The 14,678-nt window shown below is 40.6% G+C and overlaps 1 protein-coding gene across 4 annotated transcripts in view; it reads right to left on the bottom strand.

The window, feature by feature from the left end:
- STAT3 (signal transducer and activator of transcription 3) overlaps positions 1-14,678 on the bottom strand; it is a 75,629-nt gene that overhangs the window by 26,986 nt on the left and 33,965 nt on the right. For all 4 annotated transcript variants that reach the window (XM_055575851.1, XM_055575852.1, XM_055575850.1 and 1 more), the window contains exons 2-4: positions 5,313-5,463; positions 3,582-3,726; positions 2,900-2,998 (exon numbers count right to left, since the gene is read on the bottom strand). In XM_055575851.1, coding sequence (XP_055431826.1) covers positions 2,900-2,998; positions 3,582-3,726; positions 5,313-5,440 — 372 coding nt within the window. In that variant the 5' untranslated portion in view covers positions 5,441-5,463. The remainder of the gene's footprint in view (positions 1-2,899; positions 2,999-3,581; positions 3,727-5,312; positions 5,464-14,678) is intronic.

Genomic DNA, 14,678 nt, shown 5'->3' with positions numbered 1-14,678 from the left:
ACTGAAGGCGGGAGGAGAAGAGGGCAGCAGAGGATGAGATGGCTGGATGGTATCACCAACTCAATGGACATGAGTTTGAGCAAATTCCGGGAGGCAGAGAAGGACACAGAAGCCTGGCATGCTGCAGTCCACGGGGTCGTAAAGAGTCGGACACGACTTAGCAGCTGAACAACAACAACAAAGAACAGTCAAATTCATAGAGACAGAAAGTAGAATGGTGATGCCAGGGGGATGAGCTGTTATTGTTTAATAGGTACCGAGCTTTAATTTTGCAAGATGAACAAATTTCTGGAGAAGTACAACAATGTGATGAACTTAACACTAATGAAACTATATATTTAAAAATGGTTAAGAAGGTAAATTTCATGTTGTGTGTATGCTACCATAATTTTTTTTAAAGAAGGGATAAAGAAAAAAAAAATTCCCCAATTAGAGGTTATTAAAGAAAACACCTCAGGGGAATTTCCTGGTAGTCCAGTGGTTAGGACTCTGTGCTTTCTCTGCAGAGGGTGTGGGTTCAATCCCTGGTTGGAGAAATAAAATCCCACAGGCAGCATGGCCAAAAAAACCAAACAATCAGCCAAATAAACAAAAAAACTCTCAGGGAAAATAAGAAAGTCTCCTGTAACCAACAATATCAATGCTTTGGCACATATTTTTCTGGGGTTTCCCAGGTGGCTCAGCGGTAAAGAATCTGTCTGTCAATGTAGGAGAGGCGGGTTTGATCCCTGGGTCAGGATGATCCTCTAGAGAAAGAAATGGCAACACACTCCAGTTTTCTTGCCTAGGAAATCCCATGGACAGAGGAACCTGTCGGGGCTACAGTCCATGGGGTTATAATAACACATATATCCTTCCAGACATTTTTTCACATGTATCAATAATATATGCATATAATTTATTTTTCCTGTTATGAAGCTGATCTTCCATTACATCTTCATGTAATGAAACGTTACTGTTACTATTTATGAGACCCACTGATTCTTAAAATATTTACCTTGAACATAATAACCTTTCTGAACTCTCGTTAGTTCTAATAGTTGTGTTGTTTTGTTTCATTTAAAGTTTGTCTCTTACTTTCCAACATTTACTCTCCCTATTTCTGTCTTATTACATTGGCTTGATCTTTCAGAAAAATATCAGTGGCAAGAGGCACCCTCAATCTTGTAACTATTTTAACAATATTACTTTAGTGTTTCACCATTGTGTATCACATTTCTGATAAATTTTCTTTTTTCTTTTATTTCTTTACTTTTAAAAATCTAGAATGGACACTAAATTTTGTCATCTAACAAAAATACAATTTTTCTTCTTTAATTTACTAATTTAATGAATTACATTAACAGACTCCCTAAAAAATCCTAACCATTTTAAATTTACTCTTTTAGGTCTTGATATTAGCATTATTTCAACCTCATAAAATAAGCTTTATTTACACTGTAGTTTAGGTCTTGATATTAGCATTATTTCAATCTTATCTCTTTTTCTCCTGCACTTTGGAGAAGTTAAATGATAATGGAACAATTTGTACCAAAAAAGTTTGTTAAAACTTCTAAACTATCTGGCCTTTTGGCTTTTTTGCTGGGATACAGAGTGTAATTTTTTAAGTCTTTGTCAATATATTTTTTATGGCTAAATCAACTTTTTTCATCTTTTTTTAATATATTTTAATAATTTGTATATCTTTCATTAGCTTCCCATGTGGCGCTAGTGGTAAAGAACCCGCCTCCAATGAAGGAGGCATAGGAGAGAACTCGACCCCTGGCTCAGGATGATCCCCTGGAGGGGGGCATAGCAACCTACTCTAGTATTCTTGCCTGGAAAATCCACTGCATTATAAAGTTTGATTTTCTGTTTCACACCACAACCTCCTCTAGAGCAGGGGGTCATAACAATTAGCACACAGTAGGACACACATAGATATATAATAGATTAGATGATCTAGAGAGATGGATATGACTATCATATATCAATATGTGGTCCCTCAATGGGCCTGTAGGGTCATATAATCTCTATTCCCTAAATTAACTGTATCTTTAGCTCTAGGGAGGTTATCCTCAAACTTAACCACAAAGAGAAATACATATGAACCTGAATGACTCAATCCTAAACCACCACCAAGGTGGCTCCCAAGAATAGTCCATTTTCATTCTTCCTGGTGCAAGTGTGAACAGTCACAGCGTTTGGGGAAAGCAACCCAGAACTATCTGTAAAATTGTATATATTTTACACACACACACACACACACACACACCCCTTGATCTAACAATCCCACACCTAGAAATCTATAGTAGAGAAAACACTGCATAAATATATTAAGATATATAGGGAGGTACTGCACTAGTGTTTTTCATGGAGGAGAAAAAAAAACCAGAATGAAATGAAGTCTATTGAAGGGACAATAATAAATTACATACTATAGAATATGTAGCAAATATGTACTACAGAATATTATGCAGCAAATAAAGTGAGTTAGCTTTAAACTGCTTGACTTAGAAGGATTTACATGATGTAATTAAAAGAATGCAAGATGTGGAGAAGTAAACCAATTTAAATATCCTGTGTGTGCATGTGTTTTCTATAGTTTATAGGAGCCTGGAGACAGTTATGAAAGGATATATTCCCGACTATTAATGTTGGTTTCCTGGGAAGACAAAATGGACAGAGGAGCCAGTGACCTTTCAGTTCTTCTTAAAACTTTCTTCCTTGTAATTTTCTGTAATGTTTTATTAAATAAAGTCTTTCTGAAAAAGGAGAATGCATTTTATATGCTGAGAAAGTTATTTTTACTGTACAAAACCCCCAAACACCCACTACTCTGGAGGTCAAAAAGCAAGGACATCTTCGTACACACGAAGGAAGCACATGTCAACAGCGCTCGTTTCTTCCCAGGCCTCACCTGGGCTGCAGTGGCTGCAGTTTGGAGGAGGCGGGACTCTTCCCACAGGCAACGGGCCACAATTCGGGCAATCTCCATTGGCTTCTCAAGGTATCTGCTCTGTAAGTGGGGAGACAAAGAGAATGAAAGGCAGCAGCAGACTCAGGAGATGTGGACTGAACTTTGCTAACTTAAAGCTAACTTCCTCATAAACTAGGGAAAGTGTTATATTTACTACATGGAACCACAGAGCATCAGAGCCTGGCTACAGTCAGTAGGAGAAGTGACGAAGAGAAGAAGAAAGGCAGTCACGATGAGCAGTACTGCAGTGAGAGTAGGCTTGGTTGCCTGTCTTTGGACAGTGAGTTATCCTGGTCTTACAGGGGGGTGACTGACTTTGTCAAGGAGTATCCAACTATGGTGTCCAAGCCTTTGACACTGAAAAGTAAGAGCCATCTTCCTAGTCATCTGAACTTGTTACAATCATGTTATTAGCATACTAACATAATATAATTAACATAAAAATCACATTATTATTTCAATGAACCAACCAAGTAAATTTCAAGCAATAATACTCAAAGGGCTGGTAATTTCTCCTTGGATTTAAAGTACAAGATAGGTTATTAATTAATCAAGCAAGAAAGAAACATTTTCAGGAAAGAAAGCTAAAACCCTTCTCTGCAGGTTCAGTTTCTCATCACACCTGAAGGAACTGCTTGATTCTTCGCAAATTGTGCTGATAGAGAACATTGGACTCTTGCAGGAAGCGGCTATACTGTTGGTCAATTTCTCCCAAGAGATTATGAAACACTAAAGTCGCATGTGATTCTTTGCTGGCCGCATATGCCCTAGAAAAAGGAAGATAAAGACAAAGAATGATTCTGAAACCTACACACACACACACGCTCACACACGCACAGGCATGCACTCGAAATCACCATCAAGAAGGAGGGAAAAACAAGGCAAATCTGATGCTTTAACCCACCCACCTTTTTAGATGCATCTTACTCAGCAATCTTAAATGTCATTGATTTTAAAATTACCAACAATTATTTTGGATACTATTAAGTGACTGTCATAGTTCTATATTTATCAAATTTTGAATGATCAGATATGCTGTTTTCCTTTAAATTCTCAGTCAACTCAATGGTCAGATTTTCAGAAGCAAATAACCAATCCCAGGTTAGGATGGCCTATTTCCAACATCTCTGAATTACCTCCCTGGCCCCTCATCAAATACTGGAAAAATTAGGTCATGGGCCTGAATTAAACCAAAATTAAAAGGTGGATCTGAATACTTTCAAGTGAAGGAAAGAGTTGCTGGGCTTCTGTACCATTATCTTCTCTATGACCAAGTGTTAGTCTTTCAGTTGTGTCCAACTCTTGCGATCCTGCAGACTGTAGCCTTCTAGGCTCCTCTGTCCATGGAATTCTCCAGGCGGGAATACTAGAGTGGGTTGCCATTTCCTTCTCCAGGTGATACTCCTGACCCAGGGATACGAACCCAGGTCTCCTGCATTGCAGGCGGTTTCTTTACCATCTAAGCCACCAGGGAACCCCTATCTCCTCTATGACTGAGTCTGTTTCTCTAACTCTGTATCTCTTTTCTTTAATGAAAGAGGAATCAGAAGTACAAACGCAAACCTTTTTTTATCCATGACAAAATTCTCATTCAGATTAAAAAAATGTATCTGTAGCATGTCCCTGAAGCATCAGAACACACAGAGAATCTCATCAAGCAAATGAAATTAAAATGGGCTTCCCTGATGGCTCAGATGGTAGAGAATCTGCCTGGAATGCGGGAGGCTTGAGTTCAACCCCTGGGTAGGGAAGATCCCCTGGAGAAGGGAATGGTAACCCACTCCAGTATTCTTGCCTGGAGAATTCCATGGACAGAGGAGCCTGGCGGGCTACAGCCCATGTGGTCAGAGGGTCAGACATGACTGAACCAGTAACACTTTTTACTTTCAATTTCACATCTTGCGAAGAACTGACTCATTTGAAAAGACCCTGATGCTGGGAAAGATTGAAGGCAGGAGGAGAAGGGGACAACAGAGGATGAGATGGTTGGATGCAATCACCGACTCAATAGACATGAGTTTGAGTAAACTCCAGGAGTTGCTGATGGACAGGGAGGCCTGCGGTGATGTAGTCCATGGGATCACAAAGAGTTGGACATGACTGAGGGACTGAACTGAACCATCAAGCAGGATGTTTCAGTGTGCCAAAAGACAGCTGTCCAGATGCCCTTCTAATGTAAAAATCTTTTTCAGGACTAAAAAGACCTCTTTACTTTCCAATCTCTTTTGCCCCGTCACCTGCAACTATAAGCTTTAAGATGAAATAGTTAGCAAAGAGTTAAGTTAGAGCAGATCATGTCTCTTGACTCAAACTAACACCTAGCAATTTGGGGAGTTTATTGAGAAGGACTTACCAATCTTGACTCTCGATCCAAGGGGCCAGAAACTGCCGCAGCTCCATGGGGAAGCTGTCACTGTACAGCTGATGGAGCTGCTCCAAGTACCGTGTGTCCAGCTGCTGGAGCTGATTCCATTGGGCCATTCTGCTGGAATCAGGGGTCACAACTGCAAACCAAAGGTTCATATGGTCACTACCAGCCCCAGTAAGAGGAAATGGTCTATCCAACACAGGGATCAGGTCTATGATTAGGGATAAAAGGTGCTGTGGAAAGGCTCTCACTTGTTCCACCCAGTTTAGAACAATACATATGCATTCAAATCTCTACCCTTGGGGCCACATCACAGCTTCTTTCTTCTAAACCAAGATGACAATGTGGGCATGGTGCCAAGTTCTAGAATCCATTATCTCCCAGAGGTATGTGAAGTTGAGAAACTACTTCACTTCCAGATTTCATTTCTTCCTCTTATTACACAGAGATTATAATTCCCAGCTCTCTGGGCTACTGAAATAATATTTCTAAAGCATCCAGCTCAGTGCTCAGCACACAACAGATGCTCAACAGATATGAGTTCCTTTCTTTCCACTTGCCACTCCTTTTAGGTGGACTGGGAAATATGAATACAGTAAACCTGAACTAAGACCAAAACGTGGGATGTGGGTGTTCAGGGAGGACAGAGAGCTAATTCCAAGGCTACGGATTTAGAAACTACCACACTGTTAATCGGTTATACGCCAACATAAAATAAAATGTTAAGAAGGACTACAGATTTTAACCTACAAGCAAGGATCTGCCTGGGGTTCTCCCACTCAAAAAAGAGTAATTTTGTTTTTAAAATTTCTCAGTCTGGGGTGAGAAAGAAGAGAAGCTAAAGACAAGGCATTCGAGTTGTCCCCAGGTTCATGAATACCCCAGAGAAATGTTCAGGAAGGAGAAGGCAAGCCAGCTAACCACCTTAAATCCTCTTTCTGAATAGCCTGGGTCATTGAAATAGCAATAGAGACCAAGTAATCTTAAGAACTGGGGTTCCCTGGTGGCTCAGACGGTAAAGCATCAGCCTGCAATGTAGGAGATCTGGGTTTGACCTCTGGGTTGGGAAGATTCCCTGGAGAAGGGAATGGCTAGCCACTCCAGTATTCTTGCCTGGAGAATTCCAAGGACAGAGGAGCCTGGTGGGCTACAGTCCATGGGGTTGCAAAGAGCTGGACACGACTGAGCGACTAACGTAACAACAACAATCTTAAGAAGCTGTAAAGGCTAACTACAAGCAGTAGCCAAAGACTAAGCTATGTATAGGTCCGAGTATATTGACATGGTTCTCTGGGACAGTGAGAACATTTACTGAGAGATAGAATATATACAAATACATATATAGAGTGTTTGATTTCTCAGAGAAGGCATGAAGAAGCACCTAATTACTGGTCCTTTCATAAAAAGAACTGGGCAGGACTTCGCTAGTGGGCCAGTGGTTAAGGGTCTGCCTGCCAATGCAGTCGACACGGGTTCGATCTCTGGTCTGGGAATATTCACATGCCAAGGAGCAACTCAAGCTGAACAAATCCAAATTATAGAATTCCAGAGAGCTGTGCTGCTGTTCTCCTCCCCTCTCTTGGGGGGACAGATGCAGCAGACCCCCTTGCTACTACAAAGATAATGTCAATGGATCAAGCTTTCAAGCATATATTCAGGAGAGCAGAGGCTGGCCCCACCCAGCAGTCTTTACATTGAACAAATAACTATCTAAGGCAGCATTATCCAGTGAAATGTAATGCCAGCCACATAGGTGATCTTAAATATTCTAGGGGCCATATTTTAAAAAGTAAAAAGAAACAGGTAAAATTAACTTTAAAAATACATTTTCCTTAACCCAAGTCATCCAAAATGTTAGCACCTTAACGTGTGATCATACAAAAATTTTTCATGAGATACATTACATTCTTCTTTTCACACACAGTTTTCTAAACCCAATGTGTGCTTTACACTTACACCACAGATCTAAGGTATTTCCCGGCTTAAGTACCAAAGGCTTAAGTTCCACTAGTGAAAACTTCGGTAAAGCAAAGAAATGAGAACGTCGGAATGAGGTACTTGCCCCAATCAGGCTAATTCTTTTTAATAAATAAGCTAAATCTTCCAACAATGTTAGAGGGGAATAAGTTAAGTTTTCTCATTGCTTGGGATTTAAAAAAAAAAAACAATATCTGAGGCAGGTCTTGAACATTTTCAGCTACCACTCCTTTGCAGTCTCCCCCACCGCTACCCCCTGTCCAAGCATTGCTCACTCCCAAGACTACCTGCCACGGTACCAGTGCAATGCTACCTGGGCAGTAATATGTGTGTGCGAAACGGCAAGGAAGCGCATGCTACTGCTGAAGCATTGTGACCATGCTGAGTTTTACTCTCAATAGGAAATCAAAGGCCTACAACCACTACGGACAACAGTATGCAGGTTCCCTAAAAAACTAAAAATAGAACTATCATATGATCCAGTAATCTCACTCCTGGCCATATACCTAGAGAAAATCTTTACTTCAAAAAGATACACACACCCCAGTGTTCACTGCTGCACTATTTACAACAGCCAAGACATGGAAGCAACCTAAATGTCCATCAACAGAGGAATGGATAAAGAAAATGTAGCATTTGTGTGCAATACACGTGCGCACACACACACAATGGAGAACAACTCAGCCATAAAAAGGATGAAATAATGCCATTTGCAGTAACATGGAGGGACCTAGAGATTACCATACCAAGTGAAGTAAGTCAGACAGAAAAGACAAATATCATATGATATCACTCATGTGGAATTTACCTTTAAAACAACGATACAAATGAGTTTATTCACAAAACAGAAAGACTCACAGATTTCAAAAACAAACATGGTTACCAAAAAGCAAATGTGGATGAGAGGGATAAATTAGGAGTTTATGATTAACACACACACACTACTATATATAAAACAGATAACCAACAAGGACCTACTGTATAGCACAGGGAACTCTACTCAATATTCTGTAATAACCTATATGGGAAAAGGATCTGAAAAAGAATGAATATATATATGTATAACTGAATCACTGAGCTGAAGCTAACACACAGTTATAAGTCAACTATACTCCAATAAAATTAAAAAAATAAAAAAAAAATCAAAGGCCATTAGAACACTCTTACAATAGTCACATTAGGACCAAATTAAAATCTGCCTGCTGCTGCTGCTAAGTCGCTTCAGTAGTGTCCCACTCTGTGCGACCCCATAGACGGCAGCCCAGGCTCCGCCGTCCCTGGGATTCTCCAGGCAAGAACACTGGAGTGGGTTGCCATTTCCCTCTCCAATGCATGGAAGTGAAGTCACTCGGTCATGCCTCCTAGGCTAAAACCATCAGGATCTGCCCTGTGTTTCTCAGGACATGATTTGCATAGAAATCTGTGTAATATGCCAATTTATATCGATTTCTGTCTCATGTGAATGTCAAAACTGTAGATCTACATAATTCAATATAGCAGCCAGTAGCCGTATGTGGTTACTGAGCACTTGAAAATGTGGCTCATTTCAAACCAGATAGGCTGTAAAATACACACCAAATTTTGAAGACTCAGTACAAAAATAAAAGTAAAATATCTCATTAATATAGAAATGTTAATATTCTAGATATACTGGATTAAGTTTTACTATCTTTTTTTTTTCTTTTTGGTTGCTCTGCATGGCTTGCAGGATCTTAGTTCCCAGATCAAACCCAAGCTCCCTTCAGTGAAAGTGCTGAGTCCTAACTATGGGACCACCAGGGAAGTCCCTAAATAAAATACACCGTTAAGATGAATTTTATTTATTTCTTCTTACTTCTTTTACTGTGGCTACTAGAAACTTTAACACTACATATGTGACTTGTATTCTATTTTTGCTGGACACTACTGCAGATTATGTAATCCAAAAGCTGTGGTTCTAATAAAGTACTTAAAGAAATAGACATCTTTTCATAATAAACTCCTGTATTATAAGTCAGTTAAAAAATAGACTAACTGCTGATCGTGGATACAAATACAGAACCATTACAGTCTGATCCTTGAAGGTCCAAATTAAAACTATGAAGCAGCATCCCACTATCCCTGCTCGCTTCTGGATTAACCATGGAGTCATGGGCTTCCCTGGCGGCTCTGACAGTAAAGAATCTGCATGCAGTGCAGGAGACTGGGGTTTGATCCTTGAGTTAGGAAGATCCCCTGAGGAAGGGAATGGCTACCCACTCAGATATTCTTGCCTGGAGAATTCCGTGGACAGAGGAAGGAGCCTGGCGGGTTACAGTCCATGGGGTTGCAAACAGTCAGAGTTGACTACGTTTCACTTTTTCACTTTCATGCCTGAATAGTTGCATTTTCAAACTCTTACATCATTAAAAAATTTCAAATTGTTGAAAGTTTGCCGATTCATTTCTAATTCATTACTCAGAGGTTTTTGTTGCTGTTGTTGTTTGGGTTTTAGTTAGTGCTCAGTTCAGTTCAGTTCAATTGCTCAGTCATGTCTGACTCTTTGCAACCCCATGGACTGCCCCACGCCAGGCTTCCCTGTCCATCACCAACTCCCAGAGTTTACTACAGCTCATGTCTATTGAGTCAGTAATGCCATCCAACCATCTCATTCTGTCATCCCCTTCTCCCGCTTTCAATCTTTCCCAGCATCAGGGTCTTTTCAAATGAGTCAGCTCTTCACATCAGGTGACCAAAGTACTGGCGTTTCAGCTTCAACATCAGTCCTTCTAATGAACATCCAGGACCGATTTCCTTTAGGATGGACTGGTTGGATCTCCTTGCAGTCCAAGGGACTCTGACGAGTCTTCTCCAACACCACAGTTCAAAAGCATCATTTCTTCGGCGCTCAGCTCTCTTTATAGTCCAATTCTCACATCCATACATGACTACTGGAAAAACCCTAGCCTTGACTAGAACAGACCTTTGTTGGCAAAGTAATGTCTCTGCTTTTAATATGCTGTCTAGGTTGGTCATAACTTTCCGTCTAAGGAGTAAGCATCTTTTAATTTCATGGCTGCAGTCACCATTTGCAGTGATTTTAGTGCTAGTTAGTACAATAATTGGGCTATTTCTTAAACCAGACACGAGCTAACAATATTTTATTTTCCATAAAATTAAAAGACCAAAAATGACTAATGTTATGTTCTATGTCTCAGTCTAATCACTGTAGGTAATAGTGTATTAGCTCTCTTATATTAAAAAAAAAAAATCATTCTAAATGAAAGCCAAAGAACAGGTAGTATTTTCAGCTAAGGGTCAAACAGTGATTTCCTTACCAGCTGCTTAGCTACTAACCATATTTAACTAACAGGAGCCACAGGCCAACTGCTCTTCATAAGAACTGTGGATCCTCAACGGATCATTAGCCGGGACTTTCCTGGCGGTCCAGTGGTTAAGAATCTGCCTTCTAATGCAGGGCACTTGGGTTTGAGCCCTGGGGCAACTGAGCGCATGAGCTGCAACTCGAGAGAAGCCCACACACCTCAACAAGACAACCACGTGCCATAACAAAGACCTGATGCAACCAAATAAATGTTATATAAAGACAGAGATCATTAGCCAAATTGTCTAGGAAACCATGGCCAATTAGCTTTATGGTAACTGTCTTAACTGCAAAAAAAGTTTTTTCAGGTCCACTTTATTTCACAATTTCAATTCTGCTTTTTGAATTGCAAGTTAATCTAAAGGACTTCGCTAAATTTTAGCTAAAGTATTTATCTATGGAATGATTCTAAATCTAATTCTAAACGTGACTTAAAAACCACTTTCACTGAACCCCGAACAGAGACAGAAATTTGCACAACAATGTGAGTGCCCAGTACCACTCAGGGCAGAGGAGAGAAGGCAATTCATTCCATACAGTGGCTGGCTTAGGGCAATACAGTCTTTAATTCTCTTCAGGTGTGTTTAAAAAAAAAAGCATTTATTTATTTGGCTGCGCTGGGTCTCAGTTGTGGCACAAGGGATCATTAGTTGCAGGGGCATGTGGGGTCTAGTTCCCTGGCCAGGAATCAAACCCACGCCCTCCAGCACTGAGAGGATGGAGTCTTAGCCATGGGACCACCAGGGAAGCCCCTCTCCAGGACTTAACTCTGTTTAAGGTTCACATATATCAAATGTTAGCAGATAAAGGAAAGGTAAGTTTGATCCTGTTTTCTATAACTGAAGAGAAAAGAACAATAAAAATGAAACAGCAAGTCACCAAAGACTTTCTGGACTTTTCAGAACAGGAATTTCTCAGCCTCTTGGGGATAATTTACCAACAACAAGTCAAAAGGCAAACAACTAGTGTCTAATGGGGAACTTATTACTGTAAAGATCGCTGAAAAGATTCATCCACTAAGTCACAGTTTTCATTTACGTACTTTGATCTAAAGAAACCAAGGGATGTACTGAGAACCACGAGTCAAGACCACTTAAAAAAGGCTTCATTACATCATTTCATAAAATATATTTTTAAAATTAACACCTGTTCTTTGCATCCATGCACCAGTGGATTTACGACAAAGGGTGAGTGAATCGGGGTGAAAGTGAGGAGAGGGAGGAAAACCAGGTGTCCACAAACATCCAGAACACAAAGAGATCTAAAGATAGTTTCTGTTCCACTTTGCAGTGCGTCACAAGATTTTTATTTGGATGTTAGCCATACTCTGTAGTAGAAATACCTACCTTTAAAACAACATATTTATTCATACTTGTACTTTATCTGTTGTCTACACTAAGCTCCTCTTTGCTGTTAGGAAAGGCCCAGTGACTAAGGCAACCCAAGTAAAAAGTAACATATAAAAGGTACTACGGAGAAGGCAATGGCAACCCACTCCAGTACTCTTGCCTGGGAAGTCCCATGAACAGAGGAGCCTGGTGGGCTGCAGTCCATGGGGTCGCGAAGAGTCGGACACAACTGAAGTGACTTAGCAGCAGCAGCAAATGGTACTAAGGTCTACAGAAACCAGTCCTTTTGAGAAGACATTTTTACAAGACTATAAAAGTAATCATGTTGGGACTTTCCTGGCGGATCAATAGTTAAGACTCTATACTTGCAATGCAGGCAGCATGGGTTCGACCTCTGACTAGGGAACTAAGATTCCACGTGCTGCACGGTGTGACCAAAAAAATAAAATAAAAATAATTCAAAATAAGTACAGTTGGATAGTAAATATGTGATTTCGTTGCTTACAAATCCAAACAGTTCCTTTATAAAGTTTAAGACTAGATGTTGAGGACTTCCTCAGTGGCACAATGGATAAGAATCTGCCTGCCAATGCAGAGAACATGGGTTCGATCCCCGACCTAGGAAGATCCCACATGCTGCAGAGCAACTAAGCCTGTGTGTCATAATTACCAAGCCTGCAGTCTACAGCCTGGGAGCTGAAACTGCTGAGCCTGTGTGCTGCAAATACTGAAGTCTGTGAGCCCTCGAGCCCGTGCTCTGCAACGAGAAGCCCAAGCATCGCAAGGAAGAGTAGCCCCCACTTGTTGTAACTAGAGAAAGCCTGTGAGCAGCAACGACCCAGCACAACCAAGAATAATAAACTAATTTTTTTTAAAAAAAAAAGACTAGACATTTGCCTTCACAATAAGATGTCTATACAGACACCCAGTTTTGGTTTCCTAAAAAGACAAAATATTAAACACTTGAGTGCCCAATCTGAACTAACCTCACTGTGATAATCAAATACATTCAATTATAGATAACAATAAAATATTTGTTTTAAAGTTAGAAACCAACACTTCCTTGAAAAAAAAATGGACATTGAGATATAAGAGAATTTGAATTATAGTTCCCTACTAATGTGGGCAAAACTGATTATAAGAAAGAAGTACTACTAAATTATTGGGGAGCAGAGCTTGGAGATGGACATGACTGAGTGACTTCACTTGCACTTTTCACTTTCATGCACTGGAGAAAGAAATGGCAACCCACTCCAGTGTTCTTGCCTGAACAATCCCAGTGATGGAGTGATGGGGGAGCCTGGTGGGCTGCCGTCCGTGGGGTCACACAGAGTTGGACACGACTGAAGCAACTTAGCAGCAGCAGCAGAGCTTGGAGAAGTGAGTGAAATAAGTTTTAATGACACTCTAAAGTACATGCAACCCCCCAAATTCTATTATCCCTCATTCTTCTTATCCAACTTTATTTATTTTGGCTGTGCTGGGCCTTCCTTGCTGCAACAGGGCTTTCTCTAGCTCAAGCAAGTGGGGGCTGTGGTGTATGGGCTTCTCATTGTGGTGGCTTCTCTCATTGTGGTTCTTGGGCTCTAGAAAGTGGGCTTCAGTAGTTGCAATGCATGGGCTCAATTGCCACTCAGCAACTAAGCTTAGTTGCTGCTCAGCATGTAGGATCTTCCTGGACCAGGCATCGAACCTGTGTCCCCTGCATTGGCAGGCAGTCTCCAGGGAAGTCCATTATCCCATTTTAATTCTTGGAAAAGTTCAAGACTCTTGTGCTGAGCACATGATTTTTTTTTCCATCCCAAATCCTGACATGTGTAAGGTCTTATCACTAGCACTACTTTGATGTAGTTATCTACTTTAAATCCAGAAACTTAGAGAATAAAATGTATCAGGTTTACAGTTAAATGTAAGAGGTGGAGACGACCAGGAATGTGAACAGCAAAAAGGAAGGAAAACCTAGTGCCCTGGTCCATGAAGGACAATCAGGATGTTAAAAGCAAAACCAAAAGCACTAACGAACATCTAGTGCTCAAACAGCTACCTTTGAGAAAAAGATTCTGAAAACTATGAATTACCAGGGCCTCTTATTATTTCAAATCTAATAGTGCTATGGAAGTAATTTTTTTTTTTTTAACGCAATGTATTCCCCATACTGCATTTGGGATAGGCACCACATGTGATCACAACTATTTCAGATTAAACAAGAGCAGAACAAATATATTCTCTCTAAACTGAAAGTAACACAACTAGACATGCTTTGTCAATTACTCAATGTGAAGTTTATGGTTAAAGTTGCCTGAGAACAGGTCTGAGCTCCAGATAAAAACCACAACAGAGACCAAATTTGAGTGTCACATGGCCTTCCCACTGTCACATGACCCCTCCCCCAACCAGACACCCTCCCCTGAAGCTGTGTGGTGTGAAGCCAAAGACCAAGAGACTTGACCTTGGATGGGCCTGGGTGCAAGCCCTGACAGTCATTTATCAGCTATTTGGGAGGAGGGGAACATAATTTGACTACTGAACAGGCTTCTCCTTTAGTAAAATAGGGAAGTAGCCCTCTTTTGAAGGACTGTTATGTAAGTAATAAGAAAATAATGGGGACTTCCCTGGTGGTTCAGTGGTTCAGAGTCCGCCTGCCAATCAATGCAGGGAACACAGGTTTGATCCCTGGCTGGG

This window comes from Bubalus kerabau, chromosome 4 (assembly GCF_029407905.1).
Source record: "Bubalus kerabau isolate K-KA32 ecotype Philippines breed swamp buffalo chromosome 4, PCC_UOA_SB_1v2, whole genome shotgun sequence".
NCBI lineage: Eukaryota > Metazoa > Chordata > Mammalia > Artiodactyla > Bovidae > Bubalus > Bubalus kerabau.
This window is presented reverse-complemented; position numbering and strand designations above follow the sequence as displayed.